This window comes from Ascaphus truei, chromosome 4 (assembly GCF_040206685.1).
Source record: "Ascaphus truei isolate aAscTru1 chromosome 4, aAscTru1.hap1, whole genome shotgun sequence".
Classification (NCBI taxonomy): Eukaryota; Metazoa; Chordata; class Amphibia; order Anura; family Ascaphidae; genus Ascaphus; species Ascaphus truei.
The window spans coordinates 308,771,580-308,798,545 of record NC_134486.1 but is presented as its reverse complement, the minus strand read 5'-3'; the positions used below and the strand labels follow the sequence as shown (position 1 = coordinate 308,798,545).

At 43.1% G+C, this 26,966-nt stretch overlaps 1 protein-coding gene across 2 annotated transcripts in view; it reads left to right on the top strand.

Annotated features, from left to right (window-relative positions):
* Positions 1–26,966, top strand: part of ARFGEF3 (ARFGEF family member 3) — a 127,025-nt gene that overhangs the window by 73,161 nt on the left and 26,898 nt on the right. For both annotated transcript variants that reach the window (XR_012801143.1, XM_075597828.1), the window contains exons 12-22: positions 1,594–2,504; positions 8,008–8,174; positions 9,457–9,622; positions 10,719–10,826; positions 13,030–13,245; positions 14,194–14,304; positions 16,626–16,764; positions 18,053–18,352; positions 19,618–19,751; positions 20,867–21,012; positions 26,454–26,633. Coding sequence is in view for 1 of the 2 variants with exons in the window: in XM_075597828.1 (XP_075453943.1) it covers positions 1,594–2,504; positions 8,008–8,174; positions 9,457–9,622; positions 10,719–10,826; positions 13,030–13,245; positions 14,194–14,304; positions 16,626–16,764; positions 18,053–18,352; positions 19,618–19,751; positions 20,867–21,012; positions 26,454–26,633 (2,578 nt within the window). In the remaining variant the exon portion in view is untranslated. The remainder of the gene's footprint in view (positions 1–1,593; positions 2,505–8,007; positions 8,175–9,456; positions 9,623–10,718; positions 10,827–13,029; positions 13,246–14,193; positions 14,305–16,625; positions 16,765–18,052; positions 18,353–19,617; positions 19,752–20,866; positions 21,013–26,453; positions 26,634–26,966) is intronic.

Here is a 26,966-nt window from a genome sequence, read left to right as displayed (position 1 = left end):
TTAGCCACACACACAATTACCCCCAATACCCATACAATTCCCCCTCCCTCACTGTCCACACAACTCCCCCCCAATACACACACAATACATCCCCCCAGATACTGACAGCACTACCCCCCCTTATACAAATACCAGTACTACCCCACCCCAGATACAATCACCACTACCTCCCCAGATACAATTACCATCACTACCCCCCTAGATACAATTACCACTAATACACCTCTCCCCCCCCCCGATACAATTACCACTACCTCCCCAGATACAATTACCACTACTACACCCTCCTCCTTCCCCCCCGATACAATTACCACTACCTCCCCAGATACAATTACCACTACTATACCCCCCCCCTTCCCCCCGATACAATTACCACTCCCTTTCCAGGTGCAATTACCACTACCTCCCACCAGCAGCTGGGGAGAGCCGGGAGCCGATGCCTGGCGGTGGCAACCAAAGGCCCGGCAACTGAACGCAGAAGTTGGGCCTGGCCAGAGAGGCCGAGCCCAACTTCCAGTGCCGGCCGGGCACCTCGCAGCCATCTGGCCCTGGACACTTGTCCCGACTCTCCCCCCCCCCCCTGTCAGCAGCCCTGCCTTTGACCAACACATGGATACACACCTGTGCAGCAAAAGGAATACACCTGGGAATTATGGTAATTTAACTCATTAAATATACTTTGCATATTCATCTTAGCATATATAATTATCCATTATTTGTTTAAAGCGCCAACATATTCAGCCGTGCGGCACATATATCCCAGATATGTTCCTTTTTTGCACAGATGTCTATACACATGTTGTATAAAGGTGTGTTTTGGACTTCCCCTATGGCTGTTTAATTAGCTGTGTGGATTTGCGTTATCCTCAGCGAACATAACGTTCATTACTGAATATGATAACATGACGTTATGTGCCCAGAGTTAACAGAGCTTTGTGTTTCTGGGTCTCAATAATGTGACTTTTCATAAACCCTAAAAATATTTCATTATACGGATAAAAAAAAAAAAAGAACCTGCAGATGATACATTGAATTGCTTTACCTGTTAAGTACATGTATAATAAATTGCTTAAATTCTACATCAGATGAGATTATTACAGATATAAAGGATTTCTGTATTTGTTTTAGCCTAATTGCTTTGATGGCTTGTAAGATGTTTGCACTTACAGTATTAAAACCCGGCTCATTCGCAACGGATTCTTACAAAACAGTGACCTTTGCACAAACATATACAATGTTTGCCAAAGCATCTACAGAGACAATTGGAAGACACATCAAGAAAATAGTTCACAGCTTTATCGGCAAAACCCGTCTGGGAGTGTGGATGTAAATTCATGGATGAACCACTTGTGATATTCTTTGGCAGAAAATGATCAGCCTTTGCTAATGCATTTCCCAGAGCTCTAGCTTTACTTCCATTCACTCGGAGCATTAGTCTACTTAATTGCACAATAAATTCAGTGCCACTAACAAGTTATAACTTTATTTATATAGTTGGATAATTTTCATATACTCTTACACAGTTTCATTACCTTAAACTGATAATATGCAGCAACTCTGACATAACCATGGCTTATATGTTTTATTTTGTAGGATCATGGATGGAATGACCGAGGCTTGTATGAAAGGGGGCATTGAAGCATGTTATGCATCAGTATCTTGCGTCTGTGCTTTACTTGGAGCTTTAGACGAACTCAGCCAGGGCAAAGGCCTCAAGGAAGATCAGGTCCAGCATCTTCTTCGACGTCTTGAGGAGCTGAGGGATGGAGCAGAGTCTAGCAGAGAATCAATGGAGATAAATGAGGCAGACTTCAGGTGGCAGAGGCGCATTCTTTCCTCTGAACACACACCCTGGGAGTTAGGAGCAGAAAAGAGCCCTGATATTAGCATTAGTGTGACCACAGACACAGGCCAGACCACATTGGAAGGAGACATGGGACAGACGACTCCAGAGGATAACCTTGAAGACCAAGGAAATAATGTACAGTCTCCGGTTAACAGGGATAACCGGAATAAGGATCCAGACTTAGAAGTGGTGGATCAGCCAGATGTTGTTCAAAGGAGCCACATTACAGTTTATCCAGACATAACCAATTTTCTGTCTGTTGATGGCAAGGCAAGATCTTATGGATCAAGATACAGCGAAAGTAACTTTAGTGTTGATGATCAAGATATCTCTAGAACTGAATTTGACTCCTGTGATCAGTATTCTATGGCTGCAGAAAAGGATTCTGGGAGATCTGACGTGTCTGATATTGGCTCTGATAACTGTTCTCTTGCTGACGAGGATCAGACTCCCCGTGATTGTCCTGGTCACAGGTCATTGCGGACTGCTGCTTTGTCCTTGAAACTATTGAAAAACCAGGAGGCAGATCAGCACAGCGCGCGACTGTTTGTGCAGTCCCTCGAAAGTCTCATTCCCCGGCTCCTGACACTGAAAAAGGAAGAGGTCGATTCCACTTTGCAGAATTTTGCTTCAACGTTTTGTTCCAGTTTGCAAGCAGGTACTTATGTGATAATTGTCTACTTCCTACAATATTTTTCAAAACTTCATTCCTGTTTGAAAACACAAGCACAGAAGTTCATACAAGTTGCACAATGACTAATAGAACATTATGTGTGGAGGATTCATTAAACTCTATTAAATCAGGGAACATGACATGATGTTACCAACCAGGAAGGGAAGTTATGTTCCCTGATACACAGTATTCATTAATCAAAGTATATGCACACAAAAAACAGCCATGCTAGAGCTCATTAACATAGACTTTACATCACATTAGCGATGTGTCATCTTACAAAAACGTGCAATTTTTCATTTTCAGCATTACTCCGGTTCAGACCCTGAATTAGGGCTAGAGTGGAGAAAGATAGAGAGGAAAAAACGCTATCTTAGTTAAATTATAGCTAGCTCTGGCATTACACCAATCCAGACACTGCAAAGCCCTCATTCATATCTGGTTGGGCCAAGCTTAACTATGACTTAGATCAGTGGTGCACAAACTTTAGTCTGCACCCCTGTCTGTTCTCTACTCTGCTCGCGCCGCCCCCACTCATCTGATGGCCGGCGACTTCTGACATCACAACATCATGTAACAACGCGTTGCCGTCATGTGACCCCGCTGCATCATTTTGTGCCGCGTTGCCATGGCGATGCGTCACCAGAAGCCACCAAATTGCGTTACCGAGGCCTCGCGCACGCTTCCCGGCATGTAATGCTTTTGAGAAGAGTTTGTGGCCTCTCTAAGCACTGCGCACCCTCCCCCTCCAGAGAATCTCGCACCCCCCATTTTGCGTACCCTTGACTTAGATAACAGAACTTTACTTCCCCGTGTTAACTTTAATGGAATGTAGTGAATGATATCATAACGCCTCATTTGCATCTCATCAGTAAGATCCATTTTGGTCACTGATGTGAAGATAACGCACAGCCTAACATTACGTTATTGTCCTTAGTGATTGCAGCATTACTATAATGCAACATTAACTCAGGTTAACGTCAGGTAATGTGGCCTAACGGAGCTGAGCGGACCTTAATGTTTACAGCACCTTTTTAGCGGGAGACTTGTATTTGTGTAAAAGTAAAGGATACGCCAGTAAGTAAGTTACATAGTTACAGTTATATAGTAGATGAGGTTTAAAAAAGACATGCGTCCATCAAGTTCAACCTATGCTGAATTTAGACGACAGATACTTATCTTATATTTGTATTTACAGTATATTGATCCAGAGGAAGGCAAACAAAAGCCCCAGTGACACATCATCCAATGATATCTCATACAGGGAGAAATAATTCCTTACTGACTCCAATAATGGCAAACAGGTTTCTCCCTGGATCAGCATCCTTCCTAAGTTCAATATACTCAGATGCTTTGTGCATATCATATTCTAAATTACCGACTTCTTTTTCTCACTTAATGTTTAATATACTTCTACTCCGTGGCTTAATAAAGTAGTGGTACTGTGCCCGACAAGCACATGTATTTAACATGGATAAAAAGCTATTTTGACCATAGTTTACTACGATTTATGTAATATTTTTGCTTAGAAAGCAGAAAAGGCGGCTTAAAAAAATTAATCATTTTTTTTCTTTAAATAGGAAGTGAAACCCTTAGTCTGTCAATAAACCTCTATATCTATGTGCACCCTCGCACATCGACCTCTGCTTTTACCGTATTTGAACACTAGATATATTTTTCGTATGGGCAACGTTTTAAAATAAATCTGCTTATGATTAATACCTTATACTGTAGCGATGGGAAATCCACAATTCTAACAGCCACTCTCCAACTACATCGTATTTATTTATCAAGGGCTAAAAACAACCCCTTGCATTGCTTTATCATTCACTTCTTCTCCATGCAGAATTCAGAAACAATAAAGCTTAACCACATTATCACAAAACAAGTTGCTTCAATTTTCTATCTGAGCCCTTAGTATTTGATCCCCTAATACAAAGTGAGCCGGTATTAATGGGCTGCTTGATTGGCTGTGCTGTGGCAGAATGTATGTTGCATTTGAAATCAGAACTCATTTAAAACAACAATTTGCATATATATCAAGAACAAGATTGTTTATGAATCCTTCTCAATAAATTCCTTGATGGGGAGAGCTCTGTATGCATACATCATTGATGCAGCTTTTGGACCTATATTTTCATTGGCAACCAAAAGATGAGGGAGCAAAAAGAACATACAAGTACAGTATCTACCTGGTGCATACCTGAAGAAGACGCACACACGCACACACGCACGCACACACACACATAACATGTCCGTTTGAAACTGGACTGTCCTCATTTTATTTACATCTTTTTGATGCCATTTTGGGGAGTTTCCTGTTAGTGAAATGGGATTTCCTAATAGTCAGTATTCTAAAAGTTTTGAAAGAAAATTCATACAGTATGTCTATTTTTATTTGTATCTGTGTCACATATTCAGCTACACAAAACTACAGCAATTCCTATGTTTTGACTTTCACAGAACAGAGAACAGCACATTAACACAAAACTGCAAACAGATTCTAGGTGAACCAAGTTCTTAAAAAGGGAAGAATCGAAGGGTGCTTTTAAGTTTTTAGAAAGTCTGCCTTTTGAGAGCCTTAACAGTGTCTTGGACTGTATGAACGTGACCTAGATCTAGACCTGTAGCAGCAGTAGAAAGGGGAAGAGAATCATATTTCTCGTACCGGTCATAACTTCTGTTGTATCTCTCGTACAACTGTCTTCTTATTACATTCGCTTTGCAGACTGCAGAACAGACTGAGTGGCCTATTGGTTAAACTGCGGTAACTGTATTTAATTGGGAAATTGTCTGTTTTCGTACGGAAATGCATTTCTCCACATTCATTAAACAGATAGCACATGTTCAGCTTTTCTTATTTGTTATGGTGATCTGTTTCCGGCGGTGCAATATACAAATGTATGGAAATTATGCAAATTTGCAATGTTACTGTACATAGTCACGGGCTATCCATCAAGGTGGGAGACGGCATGTTGCCAAGAAAATCGCAGCAAGAAATCTATTTTGCTGGCGAGGAAGAATTTAATAATTTTAACATATTTGTATTAGCATATTTCCCAGGTGTCACTGTCCCACGTATCTTTGTAGGTATCAGCCCATAGTGTATAGGTTAATCTGTTTCGGAGTGTATAAGCAATGGATCTTCTACATTTTTCTCTGGCCCAAATTTGCATGTCTCGGAGGCAAAACTCCTTGCGTGACTTACAGTACCTGACTATTTCATGTCAATGAGATGTCAAATCATGTGATTTAACAGGGCCGGCTTCATGGCAGTGCTATCGGTGCCACTAGCCCCGCACTCACGGAGGCCCTTCGCTCTTCCCCACAACATTTAAACTGATTACCGGGGGGAGAGTGCAGGGCCTCTGTAAGCCCCGGCATCTCCTCCTGCTCCTCATCTCCGGCATCTTCTCCTTGTGGCGACGCATCGCCATGACAACACAACATCACATGACGCCGTGACGTCATGACAATGCGACGTAGTCGTAGATGAGGAGCAGGGGGTGATGCTGGAGAAGGTAAGAGGCCCCACGCTCTCCCCCAGCACCAAACCCCGCCAAACTTCCAGCCAGCCCTGTGTGATTTTTCTTCGTAGATCATTCTTAATAAATACGGCGAAAATTTGATTTTTAATGCATCCAATGACATTCCATTTATTTTGCAATGGCAATATTAGAGTTTTATTAATAGGCTCCTGAGTGTCAGATTTACTACATTGGTCTGGGTGGTCTGAAGTCTGTACAGTAGGGTGTGGTCTGATTCTACCAATACAGTTTTTTCCTGTGGCTATTGAATATCTACCGCTCCACTACCTGTGAAAATCAAGATTATTTGATTGCAGGTCTGGGACTGCTGTTTTTTATGTTTACCTCTAGTCTTGGCAATAATGTAGATTTGATCAGGACACTGCGTTATTTGCAGAATGCGTTATTAAGGCAATGTTTTGCTGGCTGCTCTGAAGTAAGGAAGTAACCAGTCTCAAACTTACAGTAATAAGTAAGTGGGTGGGTCGGCTTCTGAAACCCAGTCCCCATGTATGGTTTCATTGTAGTGATCAGGGATCATTTTGTAAATTCTGTGGCAACTATACCTTTGAATTCTATAGAAACGCTTTAATATTCCAATGCATGCCTGGGTATGTTGAGGCTGTTACATCGCTATGCTATAATTACTGAAAATTCGAAACCCAAATGACATCGTTTACATGAAGAAGACTTTTAGATTTGGAAGCATTGTTTTATATGAACTTCTGCCATCCAACATTTTCCGTAGCGTATTCCTCTCTTGGCTGTTTGGGTGTCCCTTCTGAAAATCAACATACTGGAATATAAAACAGCCCAGTGCACAGTGCGTAGCCAAACCTCTTAAACTTCTACCACAAAGAGAGCCCAGAACACAAACAGTACTTCTTCCAATCACCACTGGGAGAAAAGATTTTGGTTATCACTTAAAGGTCACATATATTAAACGATTCCATCTGTACATTACATTGCTGTAGTACGTTTTGTTGTGTACTTCCTTCATTTTTACTAATACCGCTCAATTCAGAGCTAATGCATTTAAATTGAAAATGTGTTTTAGCATTTACATGTAAAAGAGTATTAAATAACTGCCTGTATCCCTCTAAAACAATTCCAGGGCCGCCTTAGGCCGCGCTTATAATGACGGCGATGCGACGTCGCCCGAAAACAAATGCATTGTCGCCGCCGCCGCGTGCGCTTATAGTAAGCGGGACGGCGAAGTGGCAACGTGATTTTTTTGAAGCCGGCAATATTTGATTTTTCAGGGGCTGTCGCCTCATGTGACAGCCCCTGAACCAATCAATGGCCTGGTCGCCCGCGATGCCGCCGCAAAGCGAAATACAACTTTCGCTAGCGTCGCCGGGTGACGTCGCCGTCGCGGGCACTATACGCGCGGCCTTAGGCTTTGTAGGGCCAAAGGCAGCACACTGCAGCAGGGCCCCGCTGTAAAAAAAAGTTAAGGGGACTAACCTTGATAAGCGGCCCTCCTCCGTCAGTGTCGCTGCGTCATGACATCACTGCGGCATGTGACGTCACGTTGCCATGGCGTAATTTGACGTCAGTCACCTTGGCAACGTGACGCTACAGAAGGCGACCCGCTCCAGAAACGGTAAGACCCCTCTCACAAAGAAAAGAAAAAAAGCCACACCTCTCGGTGAGAAGCGATTCTGCCGGTCTGAGGTCCCCGCGCTTCCTCCTCTCCCTCCTCCTGTCTGCGCTGGGATACAATTTCCGAACGGAGGAGGGGAGCAGGAGATGGGAGCGCGGCACCGGCGAGAGGAGGGAGCGCGGGGCTTAAGCTGCCTTGCTCACCTTGCCCTTAGGCCGGCCCTGCGAACACATGGAGTTACAGTATTAGTAGTGATTACTACAACTCTAGTACCCCCTGTCCTCAAATTCTTATTCCAATCTTAGAACGTTTTGCTGATCTGCATCTCTGTGACATTCTCATTCTTTCTTCATAGGTGTGATGCATTCGCCAGGCTTTGAAAGTAACAGTAACACAAGTTTCCAGACACTGCTGAATGCAGACAGTCTTTATACAGTGTCCTATTATTCCCTTCTGCTAAACCTCAAGCTCTCCAGCAGTGATTATTACAGGAAGAAAACATCCATGCCTCCTGTTACGCTGGTAAGTGTGCTTACACAAAAGATTTGGAGCACTCGCTACATATGAAGACCAGAAAATGTCAGCGCTTATCCAATCATTGGACCAAGTAGTAGTAGTATATACAATAAATGAAGATAGCTGTTCTCCAATCATGTGCATTTGTTGGCAATATTTTGTTCCCATAGCTTGCTTTTGTAAGGATGTTCCTAAAAGAAGCCAAAGACCAAAAGAGAAAAATAGACTTCATGAAAATGGAGTGCAACTTCTTTCACATTACTGCTCACATTGGTGGGTGTGTCACTTGGTTATAATTTATTTGGGTATGTATTGCAAATGTACAGCTCTTGTGTAATATAAATATATTTATTGACTACATGTACACAATTAACTCTCTTTATATTTGCAGTACATGCACATAGTATTATATCATATTGTACATTGTCAGGGTAGGCAACATGATAAACTTTAAGAGCCGCACATTACAGAGGACATTCTATGCTTGGATAGGACCTTCTCCCCACCTCCTCTGGTCAGCTGATTAATGCGGGCATGCTGTTGAATACTGTCCTGCTCCTCTTCTTACATTGGGAGCAGGAGAGGAGCAGTATTTATCAGTGCACCGTCATTAAGCAGGTGAGGAGTTGGGAGATGATACGATCCACAGTAGCAACATCTCCATTCCCTCGGCACCGAGGAGAAAGGGAGAGTGGGCTGCTGGAGTGTCAATGTCAGGGGCCACAGGTGAAGCCCCCCAGGGGCCGCATACGGCACCCAGACCGCTTGTTGCCCAACAATGCACTGTAACGTATATAGTGTTAGGTTAATATAAGAACATGTTGCAAATTGATGGGAGCTAGTTTACATTGTTTCAGTTACAGTTACAGTACTTTACAATGTGTATCTAAATAACAGCTCTCAAGCTAAGGTGGAATTCTGGCAACAGAGAGGAGAGAGGAACAATGCTGTAATTATTACCTAGTCACAGGGAGATACGTTGAGACACAGTAAGATAAACTGGCTTTCCCAAATCACACAAAGTGCAAGTGGCTGAGGTAGCAGTTGTACCAAAAAGTACATTTAAGTCCACCTTATTAACCCCCCAAAATGTACGATATTTCTAACCATATAACACATAATTAGTTATGGCTAAAAGCGTGATGCAGTCAGAGTAGGGGTTTTGACACATGCATGAGATGGGCTATGCTTAGTCTAAGCCACTGAAAATGCTGTGTGTATGATGGGTGTGATTAAGAATTGATTAGTGGCGATTTTCCTTTACATACTCTGCTTGTTGCCTCCGCAGAAGGAATTCATGAAGCTGGTGCAGTCCAGTGGTGTATTAATGGTGTTTTCTCAAGTCTGGATTGAGGAGCTGTATCACCAGGTCCTGGACAGGAACATGCTTGGAGAGTCGGGATTCTGGGGGAGCCCTGAGGGACACTGCCTTCCCCTCATTATAATGCTTATTAGTGAGTGACACAATGCTGTGTGATGAGTAATATAATGCATTGAACTGTGAAAGGTTAAATAAAGACTTGTGTACTAGTCCCATAACGGCAACCCTAACAAAGTGTAATCATTATGCGGTACGTTTAATTCATCTATTTTTTCCCCTGCAACTCAATTTGCCAGTCCAACGCTCAATTTAAAAGAATATATTCTGCTCGGTACTCAAAAAAAAATAAAGAATCCCTCCTGCCTCAACGAGTAGGGTGCTAGTCACAACCCTAAAAATGAAAAAGCCTCCAAAAACAAAAACTAAAGGTGTTGATAACAGCTGCACAAGTGGAAATGAAAAAAAGCCTAAATAAATGGTTAGAAGGTGCATGTCATAAAGTACCAAAGGTAGCAACCGGGACGAGAGATGAGGTGGTATATAACATACATAGAACTTCCCATGTGTGTTGCACTGTATTACAATTCCCTGTAATGTATTATTTCTTCTGTAAAGTGCTGCATACATTGGTGGAGCTACAGTATATGAATACAAATATTCTTGGATTTATCAACAAATAATCCAGAACCAAGTGAGTCCATTTAATATGCGCAATGTGCCTTTGATAAAATCATTGTCCTTTGTTTTGTGGCAAATGTGATGTCCTTTCTCACTGACAAATTTGGAGCATTAAGATTTAGCTGTAATAAATAATAAAAATAAAAAGCAAAATTCACATCACTTATGTGACAATACGGTAAATGATCACACTAGTTTCAGCCATGCAAAAATATCTATTGTTTAGAAGAAACTAGTTCGGGAATAAAGGGCAGTTATGTGTGACACTGGTAATTGCTTATCAGTAATGGCAAATTGAATTGATTAGGGAGAAGCTCCGAACCAGGCGAGCTTTCCCCCAGACATTAGCTGGGAGTCATCAAAGTGCGAAGCGGGATATAGAGCCCAATCAAGTGATAACCCGCATTTTTTTTGATGACTCCCGGCTATTGTACTTCTAGTATGTCATGGTAAGAAGTTGTTGAACCAATGGAAGTAATAATTGTCCAGTGACTTTCTTGATCCAGGACCTACAGTAGCTTTGTATTTCATGAATGTTATTTCCTTTGCAGACATTGACGGGATGGGGAGCAGTGCTATTGGTGGCCAACTTTTGGTATCTGCATCAACACAATCTCCCATTCCTCATGACAAGAACATGGACACTACAACCATGGGAGGTATTGACTCGCTGCTTCTTTTACATGTATAGTTACAGGCTTTGGTGTGAGGTTTCAGTCTTATGTCATTGGAAAAGAACAGGCAGATCTTAACTGATGAGTCCTATATTTATATTTATATTATCCATTGTTTTCAACCAAGAAGATAAAAAGCCACGTTAACATGGCCCTTGGAAATGATTTTGCTGTACGTACGGAGTGAATATCTCCATACAAATACATTCCCCGAAAGATCATCTTACCCCCAGAAAAGATAATACAAAGCCCAAGACCAGATACTTTTACCTGCCCTGGGTGCACCAGCTGGCTGTGTGTCAGCAAGTGGAGTTAGGGGGAAGTTTAATTCTCACACACATATTATAAATATAGATGTGTATGTTCGGGAAGTTAAAATCAACCCACCTCCCCCACACTCTGTTGTTTGGATCATTCTGAATTGTGATCTGGCCCATCCTTCCCAAATCCAATTGTGAAAATGTGATAAGCCAATATGGTAATTGTACTACAAACTTCCCTATGGGAATCAGACGATTTGCTGCTGTTTCATGAAGGGATATCAGGGTATCACAATACCGGGCAAAACACGTGTAACGGTTTTACGGGCCCCCACCCAATCTCACATTGGCCCCTGTGGTCTACTGGCCCCATTACATGTATGTATGTTGTGTGGGGCACCTGCTAGCTTACAGGATTCCTGAGTCTCCCGATTGATGGTAGTGGGGATATCAGCATGACGGGCATCTGAGATAGTGCGATCAGAGTCCTACTCACATCCGATGCAGCACCTCCACCTCATCAGGCTCTCTGCAGCCGCAGGGGGATGTGTCTGATGAGGACCTCCTCTGTGGTGCCTCCTTCTGTGTAATAGCTCCACTCATACACAGAAAGGGTCTTGTGAAACTGGGCATCTTTATTAGCATCTTCAGGCAAACTGCCCCTCACAGCGGTCAGTCTAGCTGCTCATTTCCATGTAGTGCATCCCTCTCAGAAGTTCCTGGCCTCTTAAAAGAGTTGGGTCACCTCTCCCCTAAGGGAGATCACCATCTGTGTCAGATCCCTGAACACAGTGTATGCTATCAATTGGATCTGACAGCCTAACCGCTGCAGATATTCCTTAACATTGCACTCTGTAGAACCACTGATTAACCATCTCTCCAACAACAACACTAACTTTAGGCAGTGCTGTGTCTTACATAGACTCAGAAAACAGCCACACCTCTTGTGTCACTAACGGTGGACACAGAGCATGTTACCACACCCCTTGTGTACATATGACACATCACCAGGGTGTGAGGGCAAACCTCCATGATTGATGCTGGCAATCCTGCATACTTACCAGGTGTACTGCCAGCATGAGAAAGAACTGTATACCATTTTTATACATGGCTACACACATTACCTCTATTCCATCCACATCTCAACCAGTAAAAACAACATAGCATGATTTTCGGTAATTTGGCCATAACATGTACTGCGTATAATAATTTAACAATAAGCCAAATCAGTCCTGGTAGCACCCCCATACAGAAAAGTGCTTCATGCCAGCTACCGGATGGACCAGCTCAGTGGGCACATCCAATGTAACCATCAGTCATTTTATTTCAACCTACTGGCACCACGCTAGTAACCAACATTCACTCCACCATACCCTATCGGGCCCCACCAACTGACTCCCTACCCAAGAGTCCCTTGCTTACCGGCTTCACATGCCCCAATGTTGTGACAAATAACTTCATAACCACCTCATCCCGCAAGCACACCAGATTACTATACCCCCCTTAGTAGCTTCAGTTTTACACACCATTCAACCTCAGCTTGTCCGTAAACTCTCTTTTAATATAGGGAGGGTGGGAAGATGCTCATCATGATGTTTCCCCCTAACTGCCTTTCCTTGCCTGAGTAACTGAGGTTTGTGATGTAACTCCACCTTGTGACCAGCAGCCCACCAATCAATTCGCTGTGTTTACCCTTCCAGGCAACAAGATACTTTTCTCTATCTCCTCTCCTCACGCACTGCCCCAACTCTGTTAGGTATAACCTTCCAGGACTACAAGGGTTTACTTTAACAATTAACACAGCGCAATTATTACTTATGTACCTTAATTCTTTGTTTGTGACAACGTCCATGTTTTGTCACCTTGGGAAACACCAGATGTTGACATGCAGTAGTAATTAGACAAGTTGCCACCCTTTTCTGTCTCAGGTGTTGCTTTTGCACGGTACATTCTTATCGGATGCTGGAAGAACTTGATCGACACTTTGTCTGCACCACTCACTGGACGTATGGCAGGAAGTTCCAAAGGGCTGGCATTCATTTTGGGTGCCGAAGGAGTAAAAGAGCAGAATCAGAAGGAGAGAGACTCTATCTGCATGAGTCTGGATGGCCTGAGAAAAGCAGCCCGCCTCAGCTGTGCCTTAGGTATTAAGAATTGCCCTGTTACAGGAAGTCTTCTAGCTTTAGCACAACATCAAATGAAAATGCTTCCATATCCAGTATTTTTTATTTTTTATTCATTTCCATAGGACATTGGCAGTGACCCCAATGTTGATAATTATTGTCTGGAGTAGACATGTAAGGGCTTGTAGATTAACTCACAGGCCACAAAGTAGCACCCGATATCCACTTGCATTACAAATGTGATGTTCATCTTTAAGGCTACAATACAATAGTTCTAATGTAAGTTACGGTATCTTGCCTTGCTAATCAACATTTGTTGATTGCATTGACTTGTTGTGCTCTAGCACTGTTTAATAGTAGCACAGTATATCCTAAACCTAATAGTGCAGCAGATTGCTCCAGACATGCTAAACAATAAATAATGCTTTTAGCGATAAGCGTGACAAAAAATTAGGCCTCTTAGATTATTTGTTACTTTGTTGTAAGTGATAGATAATGGGACTTATATTGTAGTAAGGGTTAGGTAACGTGATTTACATTGTAGTAAGGGCTAGATAATGGCAGGATGATCTAACTCATTGGTTATCAAAACTAGCAATATACAAATCATTCAATGGCAAATGCAAATTAGGCACATTTTGAAATCTACAATTTATTTATATTTTCTGCAAGAAAGTCTTTCAACTATGGTCTTTGCAACCATTTTGCACATTTAAACAGAAAATTCCTTATACTTAATCAAACTTATTTGAAAAAAGTGATAAAAATGAAAAAAAAAAAAACACAAAGTTGCAAATAGCTAAATTAATAAGTACAGGTTTATACATCTATGTAATGTAGCTAATTGAAGTTAATCTATTTACATGCTATTGTTTGGTCCAGAAACTACAATTTACATCCTTTGATATTCACAAGCTATGAATAATGCACAACTACAGTACTAACGATGTCTATTCATTTTCATTTAAGGAGTGGCTGCTAATTGTGCATCTGCCCTGGCTCAAATGGCAGCTGCATCTTGTGTTCAGGAGGAGAAAGACGATAAAGAAACCCTTGAGCATACTGATACAATAACACAAGGTGCGTTATTGCAGACTTGCACAGGCTGCCAAGTCAATATTACAGTAATTATAACAAACTAGGTGAGAGACCCGGCGTTGCCCGGGATGTAATTTTGGGGGGGCGACGACAGGTTTAGGCTTCCCCCGGGTGACTGACTGAATGGGTGGGTGACTGGGTGACTGACTGAATGGGTGGGTGACTGAATGGGTGGGTGACTGACTGAATGGGTGGGTGACTGGGTGACTGACTGAATGGGTGGGTGACTGAGTGGATGGGTGACTGAGTGGGTGGGTGACTGAGTGGGTGGGTGACTGAGTGGATGGGTGACTGAGTGAGTGGGTGGGTGACTGAGTGAGTGAGTGGGTGACTGAGTGAGTGGGTGACTGGGTGAAAGTGGGTGACTGGGTGAAAGTGACTGGGTGGGTGTGTGGGTGGGTGACTGGGTGGGTGGGTGGGTGAGTGGGGTGGGTGACTAAGTGAGTGGGTGGGTGACTAAGTGAGTGGGTTGGTGGGTGACTGAGTGAGTGGGTGGGTGACTGAGTGAGTGGGTGGGTGACAAAGTGAGTGGGTGGGTGACTGAGTGGGTGACTGAGTGGGTGGGTGAGTGAGTGGGTGACTGGGTGAAAGTGGGTGACTGGGTGAAAGTGACTGGGTGACTGTGTGGGTGACTGGGTGGGTGTGTGGGTGACTGGGTGACAGTGCGTGGGTGGGAGACGGTGGGTGACTTACCTTGACCCCGTGGCATCTGGCTGGGGCAGGAGGTGAGTTCGGGAAGCTGGCGGGGGGCAAGAGTGGCAGGAGGCCCGCGCCGCGCTTACCCTCCGTCTGGGAGCCGGTGCATGTGAGGAGGAGGCCCGCGCCGCGCTTCCCCTCCGTCCGGGAGCCGGCGCACATGAGGGGGAGTGCAGGAGGCCCGGGCCGCGCCGCGCTTCCCCTCCGTTCCTCGTTGTGAGCGAGGGGGGAGGAGCCTGGAGTTTGCTGCTGAGCAGGAGGGCCGCGCTTCCCCTCTCCGGGAGCGGCACACGGTGAGGGTGATGGTGCGGTTGGGGATGTTGCGGAGCGTGGGGATTTGGGTGAGGTGGGGAGGGGGGAGAAAGTGAGGGGCACCGGGAGAGGAGGGGGGGGGGGTGTGGAAGGTGAGCTGCGGTCCAACTGACGGGGGAGAGTGAGGCCAAGCAACTGTGTGTGTGTGTGTGTGTGTGTGTGTGTGTGTGTGTGTGTGTGTGTGTGTGTGTGTCTCGTCACTCTGCCTCAGGCCAATGAGAGGTGTGCGGGGTCGGGCGGCCCAAGGGACCAATGAGATTTCCCCTAGGGACACAGGAAGATGCAGACAGGCATACAGTGCTTTCTCAAATATATAATAAGATACAGAATATAGTAAATAGTAAACAAAAATTAAAAAAATTTTTTTTTTAATTAATACATTTGTTGCAAGAAGTTAAGAACACAGAGAATTTCTGGATTATTTTTGTATGTCACAAATGCTTGATTTTTTCCTTCTATGTAATAATGCACATGTGCACATCTTTATTCAAGGCTATCATTTTTTAGAGATGGGTCAGGTTTTGAAATCCAACTTTGAAGATCGGAAATAACTTTCTATTCCAGGAAACATTGGAACCAAAACCTGAGAGACTTATCCTCAGATTTTTTTTTGGGGGGGGGGGGGGGAAGTGTGTTGTTTTTTTTTTGTTTGTGTTTTTTTAATGAAACTTGGCAAGCAGAAAAGCTGGAAACTTTTTGGAAAAGTAAAAAATACTTATTTTGATATTTCAGAGAAAAAAGTACGTACAGTAATATAGACCTATGTGCTAGTTGGCACAGGCACATCCTCCTCCCTCATTATCAATATTTGCTCTCTATCAGCAACAGGGGTACGCTGGAGGTTTAGCAAATGCTTGCTTGGCAAGCAGTCCCCCATTCAAAGTGTCCCAAAGAGAAGACGGTTAGAACTTTTTCAAAGAAACCAAAACTACCAAATGTTTACTTTAATTGTAATTACATTTGTTTGGGGTAGACCAGGAGTGGTCACGTCCAGTCCTCCAGAGCTACCACCAGGTCAGGTTTTCAGAATATCCCTGCTTCAGCACAGGTGGCTCAGTCGAAGATATCCTGGGATATCCTGAAAACCTGACCTGTCGGTAGCCCGTGAGGACTACAGTTGGCCACCCCTTGGATAGACATCGCTTTCAAAGTGTTTTGAAGTAACAGGGATTGCAGCTTAAAATGGGGTTGCCCTGCAGAGGATAGCATGTCCTAGATCACTGGACAGTGCCCCCTATTCTGAGCTTTTAGTACAAGGTTTATGAATACTGTTTTTGTTTCATGTTATTGAGCAGTAAAGCAGAAACTGGAACAGATGGGTAAGCTGGGAGGCTATCGCCTGCACACCGCACATGTGCTCTGTATGGACGCCATCCTTAATGTGGGCTTGGAGATGGGGAGTCACAATCAAGACTGCTGGCCACATGTGTTCAGGTACATGCACTAAATCCTCTTCTGTGCTGTGCACTAATGTTACTATGACAAACCGTTGTGAATATGAAGGAACTAAGGAGAAGAACACAAAGTCAGAGTGTTACATGGATATGTTATGCCTTTAGTGTTACTGCTCATTATTACTGATCCAAAGTGTGTTACAAGGAGACAGCTACGGAACTAAAGGTTCTGCTTACTTAACTTTACACTGATGAGAAGTTTATACAAGTCTCAGCTTTGCAATAATCTCAGAGGCCCATATTTTATCATTGGGCCGCATGTTACAGATTGCTGATTCAAAAGAAGCAGTTTGTGTGAGCGTTGTCTTTTGAGAAAGTGGACATGCTGCAGGAAAATGCAATACATAACTGAAAGCTGCTGATCTTTTCTAGCTGTCCAAAATGCCAACTAAGCGCTTCCAAACATTAGAGACATCACTTCTGTGAAGAAGGGCTCGTCTGTTAATTATCATTGAGAGAACAGTCGACGTAGACACAGAACAAATGGTAAAATACACGGCACACCTTGCAGTGGTATACATGCTAATTGAAATGAAAGGTCTTTGGCCCAGATCCATAGACGTCCTCTAATTCCATACTAATAACGAGACGTTCTCCAAATCATTAACAGATGTTCTTTTCCTTGAAGTTGACGCACATCCACAAAGCTAATTACATGCGAGACAGAGAGAGATAGACACTCTTTTTTGCTTGAGTCCCAAGTTGCTTATGTACCTCCCCAAACCCCCCTTATACAACATGTGGAGAGACATCTGTACACGCACTCTCTCTCGATGGGCGTAACACCACCTATAGGTATGACATAAGTAACGTCTCGTTAAATCCCTGCATTAACTGTAAAGAATCTCTGTAAATAGGTGTTATCAGATGCAACACATCTTTTGCATATTCTTAGCACTAACGGCCGTTATAGTTAATGCAAGGCTCGTTACAGCTCAAAAGAGCACTTTACACAGCTTAAGTGAGCTTCCAAGATACCCATTAGCACTTACTGAGACATTAACTTGGCTCAGTGCCTTAAGTAAATACCTGACCTCTGTGAATCTATTCTAGGCCTTTAAGTTTTATTATTTCTTATAAAAATTCGTTTTTCGGTGACAGACAAGTGCAAAAACATGCCATGTCACGGCAGTGCAGAATGGGCATTTTCTAGTACAGTACACCAAACATGAACAGTTTTTATTTAAACCCTGCTATGCCAAAGAGGCACTAAATGGGTTATTCATGCATATCCCCCCCCCCCTTTTGTCTTTGTAATTTCTTTTTAGGGTTTGTGAATACATCAGCACCTTAGAACACACACATTTCAGCGACGGCACATCCCAGCCTCCCGTGACCATCACACAGTCCACCGCAGACGCTCAGGGCCTCTCTGCAGATATTTCCCAGGAAAATAGCACCAAGCAACAGGGCACACTCGGCAAGAGCCCCATCATCCAGCCAGTCCCAATTCATGAACTAATCAAGGAAGGAACAAAGGGCCGGACTTTTGACTTCCGAGCGACCAGCTTGATGAGCGGAAGCAACGCTGCTAAAGCCGTCTGCACATTGTCCACACAAGCAGATAAGTGAGTAACGACATTGTGAAGATGCACTATCTATGTAGTCTCTGAATAGAAGTGTAATACAACTGGTTGGTTGCACAATTTTCACTTATCTCCAAACCGACTGTATTCCTCTTGCAAAGAATAATGTGATTTACAAAGAATCTCTCCCTTTCTTGGCCTATATGATAACCGTTACAAATAAGTATTCCCCCTTGTTTGCCAATGTGTTAGTTTACGGCTTTCATGCATGATATTACCACTTGGACCAATGGGTTTATAAGATTTGTATTACAGGGAGCATTACTTACCCAAAAACGTGATCAGTGTTTAATGTTGAAAACGTGAAAATGTATAAGGTTTTATATCATTATCAGTTTATCTGTAATTTAGGAGAGAATCCTGATGCAGTAATGAAGGTGAGTTTATAAGAAGTGAGAGAGTTACATGAGAAATGTTCACAATTGACGCTTGAATTCTACCGTCATCGCCTTGTTAGCATGGGAAAGTCATTCTATCCAACGGGGCACAAAAATAAGTTTTCTGTCAAAAATCTGCATAAAGTCTTTTCAGTGCTGTGTAATCAAGACAAATCTACAATGATAAAACTATCATTGTGTCATCCTCCATGAACTCCCGGATGTGTACTTTACATCAGCTATTTCCAAACTTTGGTGCAGTAAAAGAGTTAAAAACTTCAGATGAAGTTGAAGATGCAAAAAAGTTAAAGGGAATCATGAAGGCTCATAATTTACAGAAGAGGCATAATGCAAAGGGCTGTATCATGTCCATGGTAGCTAACACACATTACATATATATTACATATATATATAAAAATTTTATATATATATTTATTTTATTTTTTTGGATGGGCAAGAAGCCATGAATTGTAATGTACAACAGAACAGACCAAATTGTAAAAATAAACATGTTCAGTTTCTTTTCACATTGTTATTCTGCTTCAGACTTCCCATTCATCAGTCACACCCCGGAAAGTATTAATCCCATTCAATATGATGTAGAGCTGGAGCAAGGGGGGAAACAGAAAGCATATGAAATAGGGGCCATAGTTTTTAGCAAAAGGGTAATTTTGCTTTGTGCACTTCAAGTCAAAACTCACCTTTATGGTAGGACGATAAACAGACAGCCAATCCACCCACAGTAGTTAGGGTGTATGTAATCAATAGCTATAAATAGTCTAATACATGAGTGTTCAGACTGTCTGTCTTTGCATTGATATGGACATAGAGAGATGCCTTGGGCATAACTGAGTTCTTTTTTCCCCACAGGCTGTTTGAAGGTGCTGCTGACAAGCTTAATTTGGTGGCACTGAGTGGCTTCCTTTACCAGTTGAAGAAAGCCTCCCAGGCTCAGCTCTTTCATTCTGTCACGGACACTGTAGATTATTCCCTTGCAATGCCAGGTAGGACTTCTTTCATCCAGGTGAGGAATCCTTTGGAAGCCCAGAGGCTACTTATAGTCTTACTAAACTGTACTGTTCTTTTACAGAAGTACATTTAGGGAAACAGTACAGGCAGTCCTCGGTTATCCAATGGAATCCGTTCTGGAAGTAGCGTTGGATAGTGAGACCGTTGTAAAGTGAGTCCCATGTTAATCAGTGGCGGTGAGCGTTGGATAACGCATTCCGGCATCGAAAAACGGCCCATAGGGTTGCGTAGGATATGCCATTCATTGTAAAGTGAAACGTTGGATAGCGAGGACTATCTGTACAGGGAAAATATATAGTGTTTGAATTGTGCTCTAAAGACATTGGAAGAGTAGTATAAAAATTATGAAAGTTTCGTTTCAGGATTAGATTTTTGCCTTCTTGTCCTAACTGATGACGTGGCTCAAAACTAGTTTTGATTCTAGACTGAAAGCTGCATAATGTATTGAATTTATTTTTATAATTATACTGGTCAACTTTCCTTATTTTAGAGCGAGACTGTAAAAAAAAATAAAATATAGTGTGCTCCACCCAATGCAAGTCAATGGAAGATGACGAAGACTTGTGTATTTTCTTACAAAATGTCAGTGAACAAATGTTTCATGTTGGCCAGTATGTTTATAGCTGAGACCAAAGCTGAGGTATTCACAGTATGAATTTTTAGTGTGAGTAAAGTACAAGCAAGGCCTTGGGATTTCTGTGAGAGCGATTATGACTCTAGAGATAGAATGTATATTTTTACGATCTAGATCAGGAGTGGCTAACTCCAGTCCTCAAGGGCCACCAATAAGTCATTTTTTAAGGATATCCCTGCTTCAGCACAGGTGGCTCAATAAGTAGCTCAGTTAAAGAAGAGCCACTGATTGAGCCATTTGTGTTGAAGCAGCAATATCCTGAAAACCTGACCTGTTGGTGGCCCTTGAGAACTGGAGTTGGCAGCTCCTGATCTAGAATCTAGCAAATAGGTACTTAATAGACTTTACCAGAGGGGACATCAAAGGAGCTAGTACTGCAGAATGTATTTCTTTGACCCACACAGCCTCATAGGGGAATGTGAAAATGTAGTGAATTTGTTTTTTAATGCTTTATAGGGGAGATTAAATCCACTCAGGACAGAAGAAGTGCTCTCCACCTGTTCCGCCTTGGGGACGTGATGCTACGCATCGTCCGCAGTAAATCCCGTCCCCTGCTCCATATCATGCGCTGCTGGAGCTTGGTGGCCCCTCATTTTGTAGAGGTAACAACAAAGACAAATGGTTCCATCCACATGATGGATGTAGGTTCTGTGTACACGTCCATACAGTGTGTCCTAATATTGGCATTCTGTGTTCCACTGGTCATCAGTAAATAGGAACTACAGCTTATAGATTCTTTACAGATTCAGCAAAATATTGACATCATTTTTAAAAGATCAGTTTGGGAGTGAATGGTAGAAACATATCTTCTAAGCCAGGGGTGCGCAATTTTTCCCTCCTGCGGCCCCCTTCCTGCTTCCCTCCCTGCTCGTGCCCCCCCACCACCCCCCCCCCCCTCTCCCTTACCTTGGCTCCGGCTCTCGACGCGACCATGTCAACGTGACGTCATGTGACCCCGCAGCGTCTATGCAACTATGTGAAGTTGTAGGGACCTCAAGCGATCCCCCGGCATTAATTTCAATGCCTTGGGGGAAGAGCGCTGGGCCGCTGCAACCGCCGCGCCCACCCCCCCCCTGAAAAATCTTGCGCCCCCCAGTTTGCGCACCCCTGTTCTAAGCTATTCCAGATGCATGTATTGGAGCAAGAAAAATGCAGGTCCATTTCTGGTAGTCATGTATCAAAGGTTTCCTGGTGAGATACTGATGCAGATCTATCATAGAATAAAAAAACATTAAAACCCCATAGGACAAGAGGATTTTTTTTAAATCTTTTGTAAATCTGTGATACAAAATTTCTCTTACACACTCTTAACCCTATTTTCTATGGTTACAATATACAGTTACAATCTTGTTCTAGTCTTTCTCTTTGTCTTAAATATGCTTCCGTGATGTAACTTGTTGAAAGCCTTGATATATTTGAGAGTTTCATTAATATTTCCTCTTTCCCTTCTGCCCAACAAGCTGTACATATTAGGGTCCATTAGTCTTTGCTGATTAGCTCAATGATGCAAATCATGTACAAGTTTATGATGTGTAGTTATGGGGCATGAGTCCCAAATACAGTGCTCAATCTAAGTCAGAATTATAACATATAATAAAGTCCATGAACTTATGGGAAGTCAGCCTTTTTGCATAGTAAGATATTGAACCCAGTGCTTGATAAATACATCCACAATGACGTTATCATTGGAACAAATAAGTAAGGGTTAACATACCGTTAGTTTGTAGGATTGCGCCATACATGACCCTTTTGCTGCTTGCACTGTTACCGGTCATCAAGTCTCAAAGAGACATGCAATACTCACATAGGACTGCTTCCCTGGGTGCGTGCATCCACGCTCAGTGTACAAATGGTAGTAGAGGAGATCCAAGGATTCCAGCGGTGCACAGCTCGTAGAAATGGGAGACCAGCAGGGTGTTGTTTAAAAATAAATTTTTATGAGGACAACATGGTATGGGGGACACACTCTGACGCGTTTCGGACTAGCATAGTCCTTAATCATAGAGCTGACTCGCGTCTTCACTTCCCCCTGTTTTATGCATTATACTCCTCCCACTTGCGTCATCGCCGTGTGTTTTTTGGCGCCAAAATCGCCGCAAATAAACCCCATTGGTTGCTGTGCCCGTTGGAGGATGCATCAGCTGTGCGCACACCCCTCAGGCGACCCGTGCCGCGCCGTTGCTAGGCAACCGCCATACACAATAGCATAGCTCATCCCAGTAGCGCTGGTTGAGTGTAGGCCCCTCCCCCTTACGTCATCGCGCTATGTACTGCAGCGCGTGAGTCGCCGGTATGGAACCTCACTGGCTGTTGGTCTAGCCTATCAGATGTCTAATCGCGTGGGTTGGCGACGTTGCTAAGCAACCGCCACAAGCCATAACATTGGTCTTCCCTGCATGACAATGTTTATGCTATTAGTGCTCATATATTGGCCACGCGAACGGATCGGGGGGGGGGGGGGGAAGGAGGGGGGGGGGGGGGGGAAACAGGAGGTGGAGCCATAGAACAAGGGGGAAGGAGAAACAACATACAATAAATATGGTATAACATGTCCAGTGACATCAATGACATACATAACAAAACAAGAACAATAAACATTAAGTATTGAAGATTAAAAATTATTTTGCGAATCTTATAACCTCAATGGAGGTACTCATATACTACTATGGGCAATATTGTGTACTGACTATATCTTACATACATAATTTACTGAGCTTATATGATAAATGATATAGTTTTTATATATATTTGCCCTTCCTGTAGTCTAAGTAGGGACATATTACTGTTCATTATGATTGAGGTTTGTGTATTGTACATATTGTGGTACATGTTCCTTTGTGAGACTATGCAGAGGGCACTTAGCATAAAATAAAATAAAATAAAACACTACGTGCCTTGAAAAATATCTGAATTCAAAAATACATAACTCCCCCAAACTAATAGGGTATAGATGATATATTAATTAATATGATAAGTTAATTGAGGAAATGTTTCAATTCCCAGTCCTGGTTCATGCCCCTGGGTGCCATTGTCCCAAGGGCATAAATCCAGAACATTTCTCGGCGGTTCAATAGTGCCTCCCTATTTCCTCCTCTGGGATGTATAGAGATCTTCTCAATGGCACTGTATGTGAGTGTTTTAATGGATCCATGTGGACATGCGTTAAAGTGGCGCGCTACTGGAAAACGTTCATCTTTGTTTTTGATGCTGCGTATATGCTCTGTAATTCTCACCTTCACTGATCTAATTGATCTCTGCTGGTCTCCCATTTCTACGAGCTGTGCACCGCTGGAATCCTTGGATCTCCTCTACTACCATTTGTACACTGAGCGTGGATGCACGCACCCAGGGAAGTAGTCCTATGTGAGTATTGCATGTCTCTTTGAGACTTGATGACCGGTAACAGTGCAAGCAGCAAAAGGGTCATGTATGGCGCAATCCTACAAACTAACGGTATGTTAACCCTTACTTATTTGTTCCAATGATAACGTCATTGTGGATGTATTTATCAAGCACTGGGTCCAATATCTTACTATGCAAAAAGGCTGACTTCCCATAAGTTCATGGACTTTATTATATGTTATAGTTCTGACTTAGATTGAGCACTGTATTTGGGACTCATGCCCCATAACTACACATCATAACTGGATGTACAGTAGCTCATCTGAGGACGAAGATCAGTATTGATGGACTAAATGGTATTTAGAGACCAGCTTAAGTCACCACAAGACGGTGTTTTTCAATATTTTTTCAATTTTAATATTGGTTTATGGGGGATTTGTTTCCGCAATGGAGGAGGACATTGAAGGATCTGAATCAGGAGACTCTGTGAATGATACATTTGTGCATAAATGTGCAGACAATTCGGGGAGAAAACGCAGAGCTGCGCACCTTTTTGAGAATGTCCCCCTAGATATGGTTGAAGACCATGCTGATTTGGAAATATACTTTTCTAAACTTGAGAAAACCCTATTAACCAATATAAGACTCTGGTGGGACATCACCACTCTAGACAATTATATCCTCACGAAGAGGATCCCTAGGGGTCTTCGTGTGAAAAAAACACCATCGTTTGGATTTCATCGTTTGGATTTCCTCAATTAACTTATCATATTAATTAATATATCATCTATACCCTATTAGTTTGGGGGAGTTATGTATTTTTGAATTCAGATATTTTTCAAGGCACGTAGTGTTTTATTTTATTTTATTTTATGCTAAGTGCCCTCTGCATAGTCTCACAAAGGAACATGTACCACAATATGTACAATACACAAACCTCAATCATAATGAACAGTAATATGTCCCTACTTAGACTACAGGAAGGGCAAATATATATAAAAACTATATCATTTATCATATAAGCTCAGTAAATTATGTATGTAAGATATAGTCAGTACACAATATTGCCCATAGTAGTATATGAGTACCTCCATTGAGGTTATAAGATTCGCAAAATAATTTTTAATCTTCAATACTTAATGTTTATTGTTCTTGTTTTGTTATGTATGTCATTGATGTCACTGGACATGTTATACCATATTTATTGTATGTTGTTTCTCCTTCCCCCTTGTTCTATGGCTCCACCTCCTGTTTCCCCCCCCCCCCCTCCTTCCCCCCCCCCTCCCGATCCGTTCGCGTGGCCAATATATGAGCACTAATAGCATAAACATTGTCATGCAGGGAAGACCAATGTTATGGTTTGTGGCGGTTGCTTAGCAACGTCGCCAACCCACGCGATTAGACATCTGATAGGCTAGACCAACAGCCAGTGAGGTTCCATACCGGCGACTCACGCGCTGCAGTACATAGCGCGATGACGTAAGGGGGAGGTGCCTACACTCAACCAGCGCTACTGGGATGAGCTATGCTATTGTGTATGGCGGTTGCCTAGCAACGGCGCGGCACGGGTCGCCTGAGGGGTGTGCGCACAGCTGATGCATCCTCCAACGGGCACAGCAACCAATGGGGTTTATTTGCGGCGATTTTGGCGCCAAAAAACACACGGCGATGACGCAAGTGGGAGGAGTATAATGCATAAAACAGGGGGAAGTGAAGACGCGAGTCAGCTCTATGATTAAGGACTATGCTAGTCCGAAACGCGTCAGAGCGTGTCCCCCATACCATGTTGTCCTCATAAAAATTTATTTTTAAACAACACCCTGCTGGTCTCCCATTTCTACGAGCTGTGCACCGCTGGAATCCTTGGATCTCCTCTACTACCACATGTACAAGTTTAGTTGCTTTTCTTTGCACAGCCTTTAATTTTTAGGTCCTCCCTGAAATTTGGTCTAAAGAACTGAACATAGTATATTCTCAGTGAAGTCTTATCAATGATCTATCAAGCGGAATCATTACCTCTCCCCTCTCAGTGCGAGTAATTCTACCTATACAATCGAGCATCCTACTCGCTTCGCCCATCTCTCTGTTACAATGCTTGCCTACTTTTAAGTCAGATAAAATCATGACTCCCAGGCTCAGTCACATTCCTCTATAGTGCCACTTATCCTGAATAATGCTTTTGGGCCTATGTGGGCCGAGTGCATGATTTTGTACTTCTTGCCATTAAATTGCCGTTGCCACACACTTGACTGTTGCGGTAACCTAAATCATTAATCATTTTGTTTTCCTTTCCTGAAGTGTCAACTTTTTCCCAGTACATGTGACCAAAAAGCAGACATAAGTAGAGAACCGTGCATAAATTAGATTTGAAGAGCTGCTCACATTTGTTTACTACCTCAGTATCAACTCAGGAATACGCGAGTCAAGAAAACAGAGCGTGAGCCCCCCCACACAGCCTTCTGGCAATGGCTCTACACACCACACATGCATCATGTAGGATACGTACACGGAATTCACACTGTGAACCACTGTTGGTAGCTCTTGTATGGGGATATCCCAGAGAATATGTAGCGGGATACAGGGGGGAGAGAGCAGAGGGGAGAGCGTGTGTGAGAAGATGTGTTTTTCACACCATTAACATATCCTTTTCATGAAATGAAGTTGAAATGTGTTTCACTGTCTCTTGTCCTGTTCCTTTCAGGCAGCTTGCCACAAAGAAAGACATGTTTCCCAGAAGGCCGTCTCCTTCATTCATGACGTTATGACTGAGGTCCTGACCGACTGGAGTGAGCCACCACATTTCCATTTTAATGAGGCCCTCTTCAGGCCATTTGAGCGCATCATGCAACTAGAGCTCTGTGATGAGGACGTACAGGACCAGGTAAGAAAACTGAGTACAACCTGGATCACTGGACATAAAGCCAAATACTATTAGGTCTGATCCCAAGAAAATATTACAAATACCAGGAGTGCCCCCATGAAAAATGTGTGTGTTAAAAGCCAGTTGGCAAATATGCTGGGATCAGGGTCGCAACAGATGGGGAAAGCTGAGACAAGTGTCCCTGGCCTGGCTGAAAGTTCGGCCCAGCCCTCACATGCCAAACAACCCCCACCCCCCTTACCCACCGGTGTACCAGTCCAGTGCCGGAAGTTGGACCCAACCACAAGCATCTGCCCAGGGCCCCAGCTCCCCTCTGTCGTGGGACCGGAGGCT